Source organism: Apium graveolens, chromosome 2 (assembly GCF_009905375.1).
Source record: "Apium graveolens cultivar Ventura chromosome 2, ASM990537v1, whole genome shotgun sequence".
In the NCBI taxonomy this organism is placed as follows: domain Eukaryota; kingdom Viridiplantae; phylum Streptophyta; class Magnoliopsida; order Apiales; family Apiaceae; genus Apium; species Apium graveolens.
The window spans coordinates 138707019-138727968 of NC_133648.1; the positions used below are offsets into that span (position 1 = coordinate 138707019).

Consider the following 20950-nt stretch of genomic DNA (forward strand, 5'->3'; position numbering starts at 1 on the left):
GTTTTGTTTCTGAATACCCACTTTGTACCAACAACAGATCTATTCTTTGGTCTTGGCACTAGGGTCCAGACTTTGTTTCTTTCAAATTCATTTAACTCTTCCTGCATTGCTTGCACCTAATCAGCATCTTGAAGAGCTTCTTCCACTTTTTTTGGCTCAGTCTGAGAGAGAAAAGAATTGTAAAGACATTCGTTTGAAGTACATGTTCTAGTTCTGACACCTGCATCAGGATTTCCAATTATCAAATCAGGTGTATGTGATTTAGTCCACTTCCTTGCAGATGGAAGGTTTTCTCTAGAACTCGATGCTCCCCCATGATCCATGCTGTCTTCATTTTCATTTTCTGATGCTCCCCCTGAAACTATGCTCTCTGAGTTGGATTCTTCAGAATTTAGATTTTCAGAACTATCAGAACTTGGCTTATCAGAACTTGACGAGCCAGATGTATGTTCTGATGCTTCTTGAGATGTGATATGTTCTTGAGTATGCTCCCCCTACATAGGTGCATCTTCCTTTGGCGTAGTGACCACAGTTTCAATAACATCAGAGTTTAATCCATCAGAGTTTACAGTATCAGGACTTAGACTGTCAGGATTTTCAATATCAGAATTTGAGTCTTCACTTTCAAATCTCAGCTGATCATGATCAATAAAATCTTCAAGACCAGTAATCTTCTTGTCATCAAAAGAGACATTGATAGATTCCATGACCACTCTTGTTCTCAAATTATAGACTCTGAAGGCTTTTGTGGAAAGTGGATATCCAACAAAGATTCCTTCATCAGCTTTTAGATCAAACTTGGATAGCTGTTCAGGATGAGTCTTGAGAACAAAATACTTGCATCCAAATACATGAAAGTACTTCAGATTTGGCTTCTTTTTCTTCACTATTTCATATGGTGTTTTTCCTTGCTTGTTAATGAGTGTTGCATTTTGAGTAAAACAAGCAGTCTGCACAGCTTCAGCCCAGAAATAGGTTGGAAGCTTTGCTTCTTCAAGCATTGTACGTGCAGCTTCAATGAGAGTTCTATTCTTCCTTTCAACAACTCCATTTTGCTGTGGAGTTCCAGGAGCAGAAAATTCCTGCTTAATTCCATGGTTTTTGCAGAACTCTTCCATTATCAAATTATTGAACTCAGTGCCATTATCACTCCTTATGATTTTCACAGAATCTTTGACCAATTTATCCAGATGTTTGACATGATCAATCAAGATAGATACGGTTTCACTTTTTGTGTGCAAGAAATACACCCATATGTATCTAGTGAACTCATCCACTATGACCAACGCATATTTCTTCTTTGCAATAGACATGACATTCACTGGACCAAATAGATCAACATGTAGTAGATGATAAGGCTCAAGAATTGATGATTCAGTCTTTCTCTTGAATGAAGATTTTCTTTGTTTGGCCTTCTGACAAGAATCACAAAGGCCATCAGGAGCAAATACTAACTTTGGCAGTCCTCTCACAAGATCTTTTTTGACTAGTTCATTTATATTGTTGAAATTTAAATGAGAGAGTTTCTTATGCCAATTCCAGCTTTCTTCAATTGATGCTCTACTCATCAGACAGATTGCAGAACCATCAGTACTTGTTGAAAGCTTAGCTTCATAAATGTTACCACGCCTGTATCCTTTTAGAACAACTTTGCCTTTGGATTTACTCACAACTTCATAGTGTTCTTCAAAGAAATCAACATGATAACCTCTGTCACAGATTTGACTTATACTCAGCAGATTGTGTTTAAGTCCTGAGACTAGAGCTACTTCTTTAATGATGACATTCCCAAGATTGATATTGCCATATCCCAATGTTTTTCCAATATTGCCATCTCCATAAGAAACACTTGGGCCAGCTTTCTCCACAAAGTCTGATAGCAGGGCCTTATTTCCAGTCATATGTCCTGAACATCCACTGTCCAGAACTAGGATATTTTTCCTGTTGCCCTGCAATCACAAAGACCACTAATGATTAGTTTTAAGGACCCAGACTTGCTTGGATCCTTTGGCCTTATCAAGTTTGTTAATATTTGTAGCGGGTTTAACATCAGAGTTTATGTTAACAATTTTCTTATCAGAACTTACACTATCAGACTTTGAATCAGAATTTACACTAGAAGGAACAATGGAAACTTTCTTCAAAGAAGGTTTTATTTGATAATAATCATAGTACAAACTATGATATTCCTTACAAGTATAAATGGAATGCCATAAACTACCACAATGAAAACAAGGATTTTGTGGTTTGTATCTAACAGACTGTCTCTTAACTCCTGACTTTGAAGGTAAGGAGTTTATGTTATTATTCTTCCTGTAACAAGAAGCCAGATGATTAGAACTTCCACAGTTATGACACGTTTTCCTAGGAGCTTTAGGAACAGGATTGTAATTATTTCTTTTATTCACACCTTCCTTTCCATTCCTATTTTTCCTAGGTGATTTTACCTTGTTTGCATTCTTAACATCTTTCAGCTTATGCTTAAGCTGCTTCTTAGTCATTAAGCCTATGTTTACTTCAGCTGTCTTTTCCTATTTTAGTTTGTCAGAAGTTAATTCCACTTTAACTTCTGATTTCTCATTATCAGACTTTACAGTTACAAACTTAACAGGTTTTAACTTTGATTTTTGCATGACAACAATTGGCTTAATTTTTACAGTTCCTTTATCATTCTTATCCTCTCCATAACCTAAGCCCTCTTTCCAATTTTCACTACTTAGCAAATTTTGAGTTGTTCTGCCAGAGTTAGTCCAAATCCTGATAATCTCTCTTTCCTTTTCTAACTCAGTTTTTAGAGATTCATTCATTTTTAGCACTTCATCCCTAACATAAAAAGCATCATCTCTATCCTTCTGAGTTTGATGGAACATAACTAACTCTTTTTCTAAGAAATCATTTCTTTTCTTAAAAGCAAGATTTTCAGAAGTTAATCTTTCACATGTTAAAGTTTGATCTCTATAACTAACAAACATGGTTTTAAGATATCTTCTCAACTCATTAATATCATCAGTATGAAAAGCATAAGTAGTCGGAGGTAACTTTGTTTCAGCAGCTTCAGAACTGCTCTCAGCACTTTCTTTATCAGCATTTGCCATCAAAGCATAGTTCTCCTCACTTTCGGAGTCTGAGGTGTCTGTCCAGCTTTTCTTCTTTGTGACCAGAGCCTTGCCTTTGTCACCCTTCACTTTCTTGCAATCAGGAGATATGTGGCCTTTCTCACCACAATTATAGCATTTGACATTGGTATAATCTCCTTTATCAGACTTTCCTCCTCTGCCCTCAGATTTTCTGAAATTCTTTTTATCAGAACTTGTGCCTTTCCTGGAAAACTTCTTTCCCTTCCTGAACTTCCTGTGTGCAATCTTTGTGATCCCTTTCACCATAAGAGCACACAGCTTCATCATCTCCTCATCAGCGTCAGTCTCAGGTAAGCTTTCAGAATCTGAGTCATCATCACTTTCAGAACTTGATGACTCAGTATCAGACTTTGTGAAAAGAGCTTTACCCTTGTATTTCCTTGAGGTAGCTGCCTTGGGGGATTCTTCTTCGGCCTTAAGAGCAACTGTCCTTGACTTTCCTCCTTTCCTCTTGCTTCTTTGTTCCATCTCAAGTTCATGAGTCTTGAGCATTCCATAAATTTCATCAAGAGTTGTTTCATCAAGATTGTAGTTGTCTCTTATTGTTGTTGCCTTCAAATCCCAGCATTCAGGAAGAGCTAACAGGAATTTAAGGTTTGAATCTTCAAGATCATACTCATTATCAACCAATGACAAATTATTCAAGAGTTTGACAAATCTATCATATAAATCAGTCAATGACTCATTAGCCTTTGAGTCAAAGTGTTCATACTCTTGAGTGAGTATTGTCTTCCTGTTCTTCTTAATTGTATCGGTTCCCTGACACCTTGTTTCCAGAGCATCCCATATCTCCTTAGCAGTCTTGCAGTTAATTACCCTGTTTGACATTACATTATCAATGGCACTATGCAGTAAGTGTCGTACCTTAGCATCCTTAGCAATTGATGTTATATCTTCAGCAGTATAATCACTCTTCTCCTTTAGTACGGTCTTTGCTGCTTCACCTGCAACTGCAACTGCGAGCTTGGTTGGTTTGTGAGGCCCTTCCTTGATTCTATTAAGATATTCTGGATCTGTTGTTTCCAGGAACATGGTCATCCTCACCTTCCATATGGGATATTCAGATGGTCTCAGTATGGGAACTCTGATGGTCTCATACCGACTTTGAATTTGTGTCTTTGGTGGTTCTTCAGTTTTGGTAGGCTTAGTTGGAGTTTCTGTGTCAGACATGATTGTGTTTGGATCTTTAACTGTATGTGCGTTAACAGATAGGCTCTGATACCACTTGTTAGGTCACACACACTGTAGAGGGGGTGAATACAGTGTAAAGTACAATCAAATCGAACTTTAATATCTCAAGTAACAGAAAACAAACTTTATTAAAACAATAAACTCTGTTACAGTATGGAACTGTTACCTCTCAGTGATGAACAAATATCACGAGAGCTGCTAGGGTTACTACGAATAATCTTCTCGAATATGATAACACTTATAGTGTAAACTCTATGTCTGTGTTTATATACTACACAGTTACAAGATAATCACTAATTGATATGGAATATAATTCTGCTTCCTAAAATATATCAATCATATATCTTTTCTTCCAAGTATTCTATTCTTCATAGAATTCCTTCTTCATGCATATCTCTTCTTATGCTTATCTCGATCTTCTTTCCTTTAATCAGCTATTGTCCTTATCTGAATGTACTTCAGCACTTAAGTTCTGATATCCATCTTCTGATGATTATCTCCTGATAATATAAGTACTGATATCCTTAAGTCCTGACTTCCAGTAAGTACTAATTTATCCTGTTTAAGTAAGATCTGAAAACTAAACATAAATCATATTAGCCATGACATTATCAAATATATCCAACAGTGACTAACTGATAAACACCAAAGGCAAGTATCCCTATCATCACTTATTGTTCAAGTGATATTTATTTTAAATATTCTTATGCAAGTATTTGCTTTTCCTATTCTCTGTTCAGAATAGATAAATGTTTTATATATCGCTGAATTATCATACAAGTACTCTCTGTTATTCTATGTTCAGAATAGTTAAATGTTTTTACTTATCAAATTACTGGATTTATCAATGTTTTAGATTTTTGAGAAAGATGATGTTGTTTTGGGTTTTCTGCCCAAGTGACTGGGCGAATAAAATTTTATAAGGGTGTCGAGTATTATGACCCCTCTCAATAAAATATTTTAAGATTGGATGATCACAAATTGCGTAAGAGGTCGTGGCGGCGGTCCAACGGAGATTTAAGAATTATACAGGATATAATAACTTTAGGCCGATATGTGCCTTGGGTGCCCCATTTGTTTAGTTGGATATGCTTCGGCATACCGGTGTTGCTCCGCGGCTAATCACCGGCGGCATCACACCGTCGTTCGAGAATTCCAATCTAAATTATTATACTGCTTTTGATAATCTTATAAGGAATGATTTATCAACTGTTTTGTTTTTGAATAAAGGTAAAATACGGTTTTGATTCAGTTTCTGATTGATGTTGATATTTAAGTTGTTGTTAAATATCAAAGGTGGTATTAATGCAGATGATTGATGTTGACTTCTATATTTTAGCGCGGGTAGGTTGTGAGCATCAAAGTTCGTATTGATATCTAATTTGATATGACATCAGAAGGAATATTAATATCAAGAGTTGAGTTTTGAATGAGTTTATGATCCACTCCATAATCATTGTTTTATGTTATTATTGTTTACGATATCTCCGTAACTACTGTTTTTACGAGTTTTATCCTCGTCAAGATTCAAAATATTGCTGAATCATTTTGCTCAAAAATATCACAAGGATTTTGAATACAAATGAGGAACCAATTTTGGGATTCTAAATTTTATGATTCAATAATTATGATTTTAAAGGTTCTGCTCTATTGCAGATGTCGGTTTTATATCAAAAAGACCATATATATATTACAATGATCTTGCTGAACATTTATTTCACTCATACTTGCCTGTTTTCAAATTTAACCTCCAGTGAGGATTAACTTGCGCTGTTTAGCCGCGTAATTCGAGGAAGCAAAGAAGAAGCTTTTGGAAGGTGGTTGGTCCAGGGTTTGCGGGCTAATGTAAGTTCTGTTATGAAAAGTTGTTTACATTATATTATATTATAATTATGTTATTTTACAGTTGGGCCTAGTATACATCTTTTCGAAGTTATACTAGCGGGTTAGTATTGAATTGGAATTGTTGAAAAGAGTTTTAAGAGATAGAGAAAAATTTATTGGTGGAATTTGGAATTCTTGTTTCTAGAACTGTAACCTTAAAAGATCTTGGATTAGTTTGGGGTCATTTATGCAAAAATCTTCCGCTGGCATTTGTTTATTGATTAAACAGGTTAATTTGGATTGAGGTTTTATAGTGACGACCAAATCCTCTGACCCCGGATTTGGGGGCGTTACAGGTTGGTATCAGAGCTGAGGTTATAGTAAACTAGAAACGAGAGTGTGTAGGAGTGTGTATAGCTATATGAGGAGGTTTGAGCTCATATTGAGATCCTGTTGGACTATCGGATATAGTACCAACGATTAAGTTAAAATAAGGCGTATTCAGTTGAGTTGGTTGTGCTGAGCTGGACATAACTCGTAGCAGCTGGAAACTTCTATTGTGGAATCTTCCGAGGCTACTACGATTTGACGACGATGAAGATTATCGATATCCTTAGAACATCAAAAAGTGTCTCGAATCGAATGGCGAGTCAACAGAAGAGTTCAAATAAAAGATAAGTATTCAGACTTTGGTAGTACCTTCTCTTTCTATAACTTCTTTTGACATCTCTCAAAAAGAGATATCAGTTAGAGGATATATTCTCTAACACTCCTTTAATCATTTTGTGCCAGAATCTTATTTTCTAGATTTCATTTTTCTCCAGAAATATCAGTTTTGCAACCTTTTCAGTTTTAATCCAAGTATTGCATTAACAAGACATTCTTGATAATCCGTTTGATTTTTAATTCTTTTGATATTCTTTTACTCTGATTAACGAGCCTATGCAAACAGGGTTAAAAGCGGTAGTTACAGTTTTGATTCAGTTTCTGATTGATGTTGATATTTAAGTTGTTGTTAAATATCAAAGGTGGTATTAATGCAGATGATTGATGTTGACTTCTATATTTTAGCACGGGTAGGTTGTGAGCATCAAAGTTCGTATTGATATCTAATTTGATATGACATCAAAAGGAATATTAATATCAAGAGTTTAGTTTTGAATCAGTTTATGATCCACTCCATAATCAGTATTTCATGTTATTATTGTTTACGATATCTCCGTCACTATTTTTACGAGTTTTATCCTCGTCAAGATTCAAAATATTGCTGAATCATTTCGCTCGAATATATCAGAAGGATTTTAAATACAAATGAGGAACCAATTTTGGGATTCTAAATTTTCTGATTCAACAATTATGATTTTAAAGGTTCTACTCTATTGTTGATGTCGGTTTTATATCAAAAAGACCATATATATATTACAATGATCTTGCTGAGCATTTCTTTCGCTCATACTTTCCTGTTTTCAAATTTAACCTCCAGTGAGGATTAACTTGTGCTGTTTAGCCGCGTAATTCGAGGAAGCAAAGAAGAAGTTTTTGGAAGGTGGTTGGTCCAGGGTTTGCAGGCTAGTGTAAGTTCTGTTATGAAAAGTTGTTTATATTATATTATATTATAATTATGTTATTTTATAGTTGGTCCTAGTATACTTCTTTTCGAAGTTATACTAGCGGGTTAGTATTGAATTGGAATTGTTGAAAAGAGTTTTAAAAGAAAGAGAAAAATTTATTAATGGAATTTGGAATTCTTGTTTCTAGAACTATAACCTTAAAAGATCTTGGATTAGTTTGGGGTCATTTATGCTAAATATCTTCCGCTGGCATTTGTTTATTGATTAAACAGGTTAATTTGGATTGAGGTTTTATAGTGACGACCAAATCCTCTGACCCTGGATTTGGGGGGCGTTACACAAGGGGTCGGAAGTGAGAGCCATAAGGAGCCACCACCAACCCTAAGCAATCTCAGCCCCCAATTCATCACAACCACCACACTCCGCTCACTTTTCAGGCAAAGAACCACCATCGTAGATTTTGATTCCGGCTACGAACCTCAAATTTTGTTGCTCCCAAATTCCTCCGTCAACAGATTGTATTGTTGGTTGGACAAAATGTAATGGTTGGCAGGGTGGTTAAGAGTGGTTGGATGAATTGAATTTGTTGTGATTGTTGTTAAATTTATGGGAAATCAAGTATCTAAGAAGTATATTTCAATTTTTTACAGTTCAGGTTTTGCAATAGCCTATTAATATATTTTAATAGGATGCTAAATTATTCACATAAATTTCTTTTTTACAACATTAAAGGTGTTGCAATAGGTTTGTTGCCATAGATAATGTGTGCCCCATATGTGGGTCCCAGCCACGTGTCCTGCCCTTCTTTTGCCACGTGTCCTGCCACGTGTCATGTTACGTGTCATGCCATGCAGGGCCCACATGTAACACCCCCAAATCCGGGGTCGGGGATCCGGGTTGTCACGAGTTCCATTTCCCTTAATAACACTTAACCTTAATAAACAACCAACTACTGCGTACTGTGACCCCACAATATACACACACACACCACAAGTTATAGTCTCAGAGATGAATACCAAAAATAACACAAGTCATTTTATTCCAAAATTATAAACCGTTACACCTTAAAAAGGTTTCTGAATAAATGTACATTTCTTTGCCATTATTACAATTCATATAGATACATAAGTCTGGTACATCAGAAGTTGAAAGCCTAGCCTATTGGTAATTTCTACCTCAGCTACAGCGGCATCAACGCCTACAGGAAACTGCGGAACGTTTCCTATTCGCTCGTAAATTGGGAGCTTGGTCTTGTTCATCTTGTCTATCTGTTATTGTGTGATGAAAGAAGAAAGCAAGGGTGAGCAACAAGCCCACCGAAATAATATGTATAATAATTAACAATATATGAGCATTCTCATAGTACTCATGAAAGTCTTAGTCAAGAAGAAATGAACCAAGTTTGACCTCTTAATGCGACCAAGTCGTAAAATATTTAGTATATATGTTTATATACTTTTCAAAATCTTTGAAATCCTCTGCCATGCATAATATACATAGAGTTCCAGTTTATAACTGTATAAAAATATCGTTGCAAGGTGATCTCATATATCTGACCTTGTCTCAACGTTTTTCTGAAAATCTTTGACATGCATAAGGTAATCATTTACTAGATATAAGTTTAAAAGATGAAGTTACAAGATACTCCAATTTACTTATATCTTTTCCGAATACTACTTGAACTACCACCGTTCAAGTTATAATTAGTTTCAAAAGTTCATCACATAGATGAGACTACAAGATAAGATTTGAATAGATTCAATCCTTGAAATATCATTATAAATAATGAAGTTACGAGATACTTCAATAAGTCCCGATATATATATACACCTATATATATATACATTTCATACACTCCTTGAATACCTCTGTTATGAAAATTATAAACAGAGTTGTAATATCCAATAAATTTGGAAAGGAGAAAACCTTGGCATAAACCTGATATCTTGCTGATCAGGCAAATATACCAATAAGTAACTTTTTCTACTAGTAGATGGACGAATTCCCCACTGGTCATCACCCTGGCCGCAATAGGACCTTATGCTGGACTGCCACTCAGCCACTTACGTATTTGATGGACTCCCACTGAGCCACTTACACTTTCATGGACGCTCACTGAGCCCATGTTGCTTATGCCGACTCAATAGATGGACTTACTTCCCGAACGTTGGGTAAGTAATCAATTCATTTATCAAAACAGCAACCTCGTTGCGAATATAAAATACACCACAGAGCCGGATCCCTCAGGTTTTGAGCGAGTATTTAAATCCCCTCTGAAGGAAGAACTTACATATAAAAATGATTTTTGGGATCCGCTCTAACTTTTAAAATCATTTTGAAGACTCGAAAACATTTTTAAGAATATTTGGAGTAATGCTGATTTAATGAAATAAATCAGTCCCGATATATTAGAAAATATCTGAATATTATTATTTAAATAATATTCCCATAAGGATAATCTTTATATAAATAATTTGAAGTAGAAGTTTTAAAACTCATACTTGAAATGAATAATAAATAACCAAAGGTATACTTATACGAAGTACGATCTTTATTTGGATAATCGAAAATAAGATTGATTATCGAAACATTATTCTTTAATAAAATAAAGAATATTATTTAGTAAATAAGTGGAGTCATAAGTCCTCGAATGAATATTCAAAATAATATTCATTAAATACAATAAACAGAGTCATAAGTCCTCGAATGAATATTCAAGATAATATTCATTAAATAAAATAAACCGAGTCATAAGTCCTCGAATGAATATTCAAAGTAATATTCATTAATAAAAATAAAGTTATCGAATAAACCTTATTCGATTAATAGTTTTAAAAACTATATCAATATATATACATATAAATATATATATATATATATTATACTCGGGAACATCGACTCTCGGTTTAGAAAATGTTCACCTTTGGGTCCCCTATACTAAGGGTATACGTAACTACTGCTTATCTCTAGCATAGGTATTATGCAACTTATAAGCATTTGAATCAACAATTAGATATCAAGATTACGAAACATACATGCATATATATCATATCAGCATGCTCCAATATATCGCAAAATTTGTTAATTAACCATCATGCATCTATCACAAGATAATGTATATACATATATACATCACAACAACAGTATAACGGGTAGAAAACTTGCCTGAGTGTTCCCGGATAGACTTAAGCTTAGAGTGGGTCTGATAACCTATGAACAACAACATAAGTCAGAATTAAACCCCGGTCGCTTAAGAAACTAGAATTTAACCAATTGAACCCTAACATTCGCTTATGGTCACTCCTACGCTTAACGAATCACATAAGTCGTTCGAGTACCCTCGGCTTCACCATTTTTAATAAATTAACATTTAAGAATTTTAAGGCGATTCTTTCGCGAGTACCCTACCAACTTCCTAATCTACTTTACATAATTGTTTCATACTCCAATTAGTCATTTAAGGACCTTAACCAAGGTTTCAAAGTAAGGCGAGGGGTAATGGTTCGTTCGCGAAACGCCGTTACTTAAAACGGTCGTTTCTCCTAAACCGCACATCGGATTCAAGCGAACCACATATCAAAATGAAGCTCGTAACATGAACTATCTAATCATGGCAATGGTCAAAACCTAACAGTGAGTTCACGGGTCCTGATGTTAAGAACAAAAGCAGTCTAAGGTAAATCGGGCATTACGACGGCTATGTTTACGCGATTACCAAAGTTTAACTACTCCAATCATCCACAATTCAACCACAATTCAACCCATAACCACCAATACAACCAAACTTCATCCAAACCTTAATACATCAGTCCATATCCTCAAGATTTTCCAATTTAATCAACCACAAACATGAACTACTAAATATACTTAAGTTTCATTAACTATAACCCCTTTGATTAACTCCTAATTACTTAGCTAATGATCGCTGATCTGTTATACGATTCGCTTAACTTTCGTTCTCGTTTATCGTTTGAGGGATCATACCCGGGATCTTATTACCTGGGTTCCCCTAAACCTTTCTCAATATTTTATATTCCTTTTTATGATCCTCTCTTATAATCCTTGAATTTAAATCCTTTTAATCATATTACCTTATACTCAATTCTTTCGGTATCTGGTGGATTTTCGGGAAAAATCAAAGTGTTCGAATTTGGATTCTGACGATCTTTACATACACTTATATACCATATAGAGTACTAATAAGATCTCAGAATAACAATAAAAGAACCTCTACAAAGTGTGGCATGAAAAGTTTTCTTATTCAGCATAATCAGCAAAATCACTATTCATAAGGGTTACAAAAAGTTCAAAATTTTTGGGGTTATTACACCACATATGGGGCCCACTTTTTGTCAGTTAGTATACCTATTGCAACACCATCTCTGTGTTGCTATACTCTGAAAATTCTGTTACAATTGATATCTATAGCAACCATTTTGCTATGTTGCTATAGATTGACACTGGTGTAAGGTTAGATACCTATAGTGATGGTTTTAGACCCAATACCGAAAAAGTGTTGCAAAAGACCAATTTTCGCCTACAACAACATTTTTAGGGGTCTGTAGCAACACATTTTTGGTGTTGGTTAAAGCCATCTATGGCGTAGTGTTGTCTGCAAATAATAAACTAAATAATGTAAAATAATGTAATATGTAAAATTTTGATCAAGTTAAACAAATTTACTAAGAGTTAGTGTGCATTACGTAGCACGGGCACATGTGTAGCGAATTTTGGAGGTCTTAAATAGTATATCAAATTTTTATGACTCATTCATATGAAACATTTCCGCGACTAAATATACATGTTAATTAAGCAAGGTTAATGAGATATCATACATGCTATACTATTGAACAAAGTTTTCTAATTGTAAACGAGGTCTCTTCTTATAATTCATAAGAACACATGTGACCATTAAAAATCTAATTACATATTTTGTTTAACACTCAAACCTTTTTGAAGAAGAAAATTCTTTCAATTGTATTCAAGTTTTTTATCAAGTAATAGTTCCTATATTTTTTTTGCCTATCACGATGATATTTTTTTGTGCATATATATGTTTTTTAATTGTATGGTCAAAGAATTAAGAGGACGATCATTTCAGAATACGGTGTAGCAATTTATTTCATGAATATTCAAGAATACGGTGCATCTATATATTTTTTGTTGTCCGATAATATAATTAGAAGAGTGATTATTTATTTTTTACGTTTTTAAAATATCAGATAATAAACGTGCTTAGTGCGGACAAAAATCCCCGGTAATATAAATAATAAATTAATAACATATGGGTCCAGAACAATGAGAAAAAGGAAGCATCGTTATCCAAGGTACTTTCTTGAGATGCAGTGCGTTTGTCTTGTATATATACTTCACAAAAAAATTAAATAAGAAGTTAAAAAAATATAGATCAATAAATACTTTCCGATCTTTAAAATAGTTGCTACATAATTTAGAAACATTAATAGAGGATTATTTGATCAAAGCTAGGAAATCATAGTATTAAAAATACTAGCTTTACAACTTGTGCGCGGATCTTTATTAATATTTTTATATTATTTAAAATTATAATAATTTTTTTTAGATCATTACCTTATTAATATATTTATAAATAATAATATAAATATTTGTTATTGGCGGAATTCGAACCTGAATCTTTGGGTAGTGTATAAATAATAATATAAATATTTGTTGTTGATGGGTTCGAACCTGGGAGTTTTAGTATTGTATAAACCTAATATAAAATTCTTTTTAGATCATTACCTTATTAATATATTTATAAATAATAATATAAATATTTGTTATTGACATAATTCGAACTTGAATCTTTGGGTAGTGTATAAATAATAATATAAATATTTGTTGTTGATGGGTTCGAACCTGAGAGTTTTAGTATTTTATAAATACTAATATATATATTTGTTGTTCACGGGGTTCGAACCTGAGAGCTTGAGTAGTGTATTTTCTTTTAGTATTTCAATCTAACGGTCCTAATTACTTGATCAAAACGATCCGACGGTCATAAAAAGGGATAACCAAACCAACCAAAAAAATGCATATCAAATTATACCCCATTCCGATTATTATAATATAGTATAGATGTTACAGTTATTTGTATTAAAATAATTGATCAATCAAGGCCGACCAAACATAAGGATCAAGGTCAATCAAATAAGCCCGCAAGGTGGTTAAACAGTTGATAACTATACTCTTGATCACATGTTTATGGACAGTGTTAGTGATAGTGGCCTGATTTATGAGGCCCAATAGCCGAAGGCCCATTAAGAAGTCATGGGCCGACCGTTGGACTAGCAAACTACAGAAACGTAACCCCCCTCCAATATTGATCTTCCTCCAAGTGTAACGGCTGAAGCATTGATACCCAAGGTTTGATATATACACACAATCATATACACAATCTTAACGACAATGACATATACAATTTTGGTACAATCATAGCTCTTGTACGTTCCATCTTACTCATGAAAGACCGATTACTGATTCTCACACCGGAGGTGAATCGGGGGACAAACCCTCGCATTCTTCTCCTTACAGGTCCGACCGAAGGACGCTCCACACGATCGAAGGACGTTCTACCCTCATCAGAATTTTGGTCACAACATTGGCGCCGTCTGTGGGAACGTACAAGTGCCATAATCGAAAATCCAACAATTAAGGATGATTGTGTCAAAGATAAACTAAAATTGGTTTCAACTCTAACGGCTGAAATTAACGGCGTTGAGAAGGGCTGATGGTTGATGGTCGCGTGTAAATAATACACACATGGTTGTTCTGAACAAATAACAACCAGATGAGAAATAGTCTTTCCTTATAATAATTTATTTATTTATTCTGTGTAATCTTTGCAATCACTCATATGTCTCCAAGCCTATCTTTTGTTGGCCATATACACGTTTAAGATATTTAAAGGCAGGGGCATGGAATGATAATTTCTGATAGCTATTTATTGTGATGTGCTAACAAAGTGGCTAGACAAATATTTGAGGACATTGATTACCGTGCACATGATTATTGTGTGATAATTAGTTCATTGTATATATGTATTAATTCAAGATTTAACCAGAGGTAATAATGGTTAAGTCTAGCCTGCAATTTTATGGGAAAAGGTGTGGATTTGGTTAATTTTATGCATTTAACAACCAAATATCTATATCTTTTTATGCTTGACATATATTTTGCATAATGAAGTTAAGCATAAGTGTGCCCCATGAGAGAAATGATATTGTTTTATAAATTTTATGGACTCTTTGGGTGAAGCATAAAACTCGACGTATCATAAACGGATATCAAATTTATGGTCATGTTATTTTGTGAAACTCAATTTGTTACTTCCATGTTCATAAGATGATGCATTGTGACCAAGATATGCAGGAGTTAGTTATGTCGGAATGATGATATCTAGTCCCGGAACAAGTAAAACCAAAGCAAACGAACAACTTGAGGGTCCCTCGATTATGTATAAAAACCAATTGAAAGGTCCTTTTAAACATGGAAGACAAATGAAGTCTCAATCATTGCTCACAAGCTATATCAGGGAAGAAACTAGGCATCATCTAACTACAAGAAGATGATCGATCACGATACAAAGCTACAAGTCTGGACAACTTAATCCAGTTCAGTTACATATGAAAAAAGCTCCATGTGGGAAGCAGCTCTTGGAAATGAAGAAAGTGACGAGGCATGGTTACAAAATTCACTCTAAAAATAGGGGGTTCCTCTATGTAATATACCGGATGCTTGAATCCGATGCTGCTAAGGTCATTATGACGAAGGGCTGAGAAAAGCATTAGAAAATCTGCATAAAAGCACCAGAAAATTTGCTGGAAATGGACTTTAAAAGCTGCTGAAAAAGGGTCTGAAACACAACCACAAAATGCTGCTGAAAAAGGGTCTGAAACCAGCAGAAACGCTCCTGAAAAATGATCTACAGCGCTGCAGAAAAATAACCAGAAATTCTGCAGAAAATGACCAGAAATGTCATTGAAAAAATCGCAGAATTTTGGAAAGTGCACAAGGTCTGACTTCAAGTAAAAAACTGCTTTTCTATGGAAATTTCTGGATATGAAGCTATATACCGTTGGAAAGATCTCTGAATCTAGTTTTTTGTGCAAAAAACGGTTTGTCAATCAAAATTTTCTACAGCGATCTATAACTGTTTTAGTGACAGGGTGTAAAGCTGTCCAGATTCTGGAGAAACTGCAGAAATGTCAAATTTTGCAGAATAAACTGCTTTCCTCTGGGCATTTATGGACAGCAAGCTACATACCATTAGAAAGATCTTGGAGTCTTCTTTCTTATGCAAAAAACGGTTCGTGAAAATGATTTTTCTACAGAAAATTACGGCTATTTTAGTAAGTAGGTGTCAAGCTGTCTAGACTTGCGAAAATACACTGCATCTATAAATAAGGGCCGAATGAAAGTTTAACGACTGCATAGCCCAGTTTGACAAGGTCAAGGCAACCAGATTCTTGAAAGCTAGCCTCGATCCGACTAAGTTACATGTCTCGGATTCAGTACATTACTTTAAATACATTTTTTCGGATGCAGTACGCTATTTTGTTTAAGTGCATTAATTTGAATTAAGTAAATTCATCCGAATTTAGCACGTTAATATAGCAAATAAATTAGCAAAATACCTATTTAGGGTATATCCCAAATAATATAGGAACTTGCTTAAGTATCCAAGGGGAATATTTACCCCGAAGCGGAATAAGTATTTAAAACACTAATTATCTTTCCTTCGGGATTGGGTAGAACAAATCGACCTAATTACTTGAAATCCCAAAGCAGAAGTTACTTAGTCCCTTAAAAATTTGGGCGCAAAGAAGGTAACTATAATATCTGACTATGCTGAGGTGACACATAAGATGCATATTAATAAAGCCAAAAAAAGCATTTTATTGCGCTATAAGACTATAAACTGTGACTATGCTGAGGTAACACCGAAAATGCATATTATTAAGGCTGAACGAAGCATCTTACTTCGTAGAAAGGTTAAAAAAAATGAATGAAATATTTAGGGGGATATCCCGAAGAAGATAAACAATTGCTCAAATAACCCGAAAGAAAATAAGTCTATAAGACACCGACCTGTTGCATTCGAAATTCGAGAAAAAATTGACGACATAAGTCCCGAAGGCGAAGTATTCAATCCCTTAAAAATTATGTTCAGATTAGTTATGCATAAGATTAGGAAAGACGAACAAACACCTTATCTAGGCAATCGCCCGAAGAAGATAAGGTCGTTCGTCTCTTACTTTTCTAGTATTATTTAACTTTGGAATGAAAACCTATCTAGGGGTCACCCTAAGATGATAGATCATTCGTTCATCCCTCTTTAAAATTTAACCTCCCGCACGAAACACTTATCCAGGGGCCACCCGAAGAAGATAAGCCCTTCGTAATCACAATATTCCTTCGTTCGGAGGGAACATTACGCATGACATTACCTCTAGAAAGGGGACGAACGAATACCTATCTAGGGGCTACCCGAAAAAAATAGTTCATTCGTTCCCCCACTCCTTTCTAAGATTTAGAAACCGGACGAAATACCTATTTAGGGGCTACTCGAATATAATAGGTCCTTCGTCTCTATATCAGCTATACTTTGCATGTAATTTTTAGTAAGTCTTTAAGACACAAGACCCATCCCTCGGAAAAAGGGCAAACAAAGCTGAACATCCTTTCCGAACGATGCTCCTAGTCCCTCAAACACTCGGGGCGAAGATGGATGCTAAAACCTCGAAAATTTGCTGAGGTAAAACGAAAGCCGAAGATGCAATGCAAAAGAGAACCAGTGTTGAGGCGAAATAAAAGCCGAAGATGCGATGAAAATTGAATCATTATTAGGGCGAAGCAAAAGCTGAAGATATATAAATTAAAAAATATTGCTAGGTAAAATACTGAAAATGCGTAAATTAAATAAATTACGCCAGGTCAAAAACCGAAGACGCGTAACTAAAAATATTTTAGGTAAACACCGAAGATGCGTAAATTAAAAATTATGCTAGGTAAAATACCGAATATGTGAAAACTAAAAATTATGCCACGTAAAATACCGAAGATGGGTAAATTAAAAAATACTCTAGATTAAATATCAAAGATGAGTAAAATAAACAATTTATGTCAAGGTTAATACACATACCGAAGATGCGTCAATCAAATAAATTACGCTAAGGTAATGTTAAAACCGGAAAAATGTAAAATAATTGAAATATAGAATGGAGACCGAAGAAGCATAAAAATAAATTATGCTAGGTCAAAAATTGAAGTTCTGAATCCGAACTATTCGGTCCCCTAAAAGCTCGAGGACAAAAATGATAATTTTGAAGGCTAGGCCGAAGACACATATAAAATTTTCTAAATTACACTAAGGCACCAAAATAGCCGAAGCACCGTAAAGGAAGAAAATTTTATCAAGGCACGAAAATAGTCGAAGTAACGTAAAATTTCCTCGAAATATGCTAAGGCATAAATAGAGTCGCTTCATATTAAATCTATATTATCTAAAGATAAATATGCTTTTTACACTAGTTAGGGCGAACGAAAACCTATCTAGGGGCCACCCTAAGATGATAGATCATTCGTTCATCCCTCTTTAAAATTTTATCTCCCGAACGAAACACTTATCCAGGGGCCATCCGAAGAAGATAAGTCCTTCGTCCTCACAATATTCCTTCGTTCGAAAGGAACATTACACAAGACATTCTCTAAAAAGGGGGGCGAACAAACACCTATCTAGGGGCTACCGCGAAACAAAAGCCGAAGACGTGATGAAAATTGAACCATTGCTGAGGCAAAATGAAAGCCAAAGATGCTATAAAAACTGAACCTTTGCTGAGGCGAAATAAAAGCCGAAGATGCGATGAAAATTAAAAATTACTAAGGCAGAAGCCGAAGACACAATTGTTGAAGCGACGTGAAAGCGAAAGATGTGATATACTAAAATTTTGCAAAAATTGCTAAGGTATAAAGAAGCCGAAGAAGCAATGCAAAAGAGAAATAATTATGCGCCAAGATAAAGAAACATCCAAAAATATGAAAAAACACCGCATAAACAACCCGAAGGCAGAAGTTGTAAGCTCGAAGGAAGGAGATTGATAAAATAAAAATCAATTATCATAAAAGTCTTCATCCTCGCCGAGGAACCACAAGGGGACCTTCTTCTGCAGCATGACCGACTGGATTCCAGTCGGGACCACGAGCCTTGTCAACATCATAGTCAAATCCGAATGGAAACACCACTCTTCGGTCTGTTCCAAGTTTTCTCCCAGCTTCCGTTTGTCTTCGATCTCCTTGATTGAGCATTATACGACAAGTGGTCTTAGGGTTACTACCCAAAAATGGGCCACACATATTGTCTATGGCCCACACACTAGTCCGCCCAATAGACGTGGACATGTTAGTGATAGTGGTCCGATTTATGAGGCCCAATAGCCGAAGGCCCATTAAGCAGTCATGGGCCGACAGTTGGACTAGCAAACTACAGAAACGTAACCCCCCTCCAATATTGATCTTCCTCCAAGTGTAACGGCTGAAGCATTGATACCCAAGGTTTGATATATACACATAATCATATACACAATCTTAACGACAATGGCATTTATAATTTTGGTACAATCATAGCTCTTGTACGTTCCATCTTACTCATGAAAGGCCGATTACTGATTCTCACACCGGAGGTGAATCGGGGGACAAACCCTCGCATTCTTCTCCTTGCAGGTCCGACCGAAGGACGCTCCACACGATCGAAGGACGTTCTACCCTCATCAGAATTTTGGTCGTAACAGACAGCAAATTTATAATTATGTCTCGTCAGTCAAAACATGTCGTTAAATGTGCTTTATCTTGATTCACGGGATTTTCAGGCTATTACGTGAGCCGTGGGGTTTACATAGTGCGTACTCGAAAGATAGCGACTTCACTCTACGATAAAAGTAATAATATAAAAAAAGGTCAATCAAATAAAAAAAAATCATAATAATAATAATACCTTAAACGTTCACTTAGCACATCGTTGTACCAAATGAATGAATAAACAAATAACCAAACAGTTTGAACGCGCATGTCTTTTAAAAGAGTTTACTCTCCGTAGTCGGTTTACGCGCATTATCCATAATATTAGTCGTGAGAAACACTCTTTTAACATACATCATATCCATAAATCATAACACCGCATACTATATATACGATTCCTTCCTTCCCCAGGTCTTCAACCAACTCAAGCTCTAAATTCATCTACAAACATATATACATTTACGCTACAACTCTCTCATTTATATACAAGCATTAACAAATATTTTCATAACTATATCTATTAGTCATCCATGTCGTCTCCAGGAACTTCGTCAACTTCATCTTCTTCTTCTCCTTCTACTTCGGCTTTTAAACGACTATGCCAAGTATTTTCACCTAAACAATCTCCTAGACTTAGCAATGCATCATCATCATCGTCATCCTCGCAAAAAGCATTTAACGAGGAGCTAACACAGCGCGTGTTCAACTACTTCGATGCAGATGAAGACGGAAAAATAACGGCAGCCGAGTTGATGACATGTATGACGGCAGTTGGTGGCCGCGAAATGTCACTATTAGAGGCGGAGATGGCGGTGGAAACAGCGGATTCTGACGGGGATGGGATGCTGGGTTTGGAAGACTTTTTGAAGATCCTGCAAAATGAGAGTGGGTCTGAGGAGAATGGAATGTACACCGCATTTGTAATGTATGCGGCAGAAGGGAGTGATATTATTGAAATTCGTAGGCTCAACAGAATTAGTTAAAGTGCAACTGTTCACGAATGAGACAGTCTCTTTTGTCTTAGCAAATGAGACAGGCTGAATCTAAATGAGACAGATACTATATATTCAGCAGAATGTAAATTGCAGAAATATAAACATGTAATGCTGGAAATATGTTAATGCAAGAACACCAAATCTTTTCACTTGGTTCGGCCCCTATACCTAGTCTATGGCCTACATCCAAGTCCCCATGCCAACTAGCATAGAGAATGTATTATATCCACTTAAATAAAGTACTTACAAAATTTCCTTGATTACAATCTTGGCCCTGAATGAAAGAACCCTTTCCCTAGCACACAACTACCTAGCACACAGCTACTTGGCATTGATCTTGTAATCAATATTCCCACAACCCGGGACAAGTGATACAATACACCTTTCTTTCAAAGACAAAGATAATAATGTGAAAGAT

At 35.3% G+C, this 20950-nt stretch overlaps 1 protein-coding gene across 1 annotated transcript; it reads left to right on the top strand.

Moving 5' to 3' along the window:
- The first annotated feature begins 20067 nt into the window (after positions 1-20067).
- On the top strand, positions 20068-20520 carry LOC141693692 (putative calcium-binding protein CML19). The gene has a single exon (XM_074498850.1). The coding sequence runs from the start codon at positions 20068-20070 to the stop codon at positions 20518-20520; it is 453 nt and encodes a 150-aa protein (XP_074354951.1).
- The last annotated feature ends 430 nt before the right edge of the window (positions 20521-20950 follow it).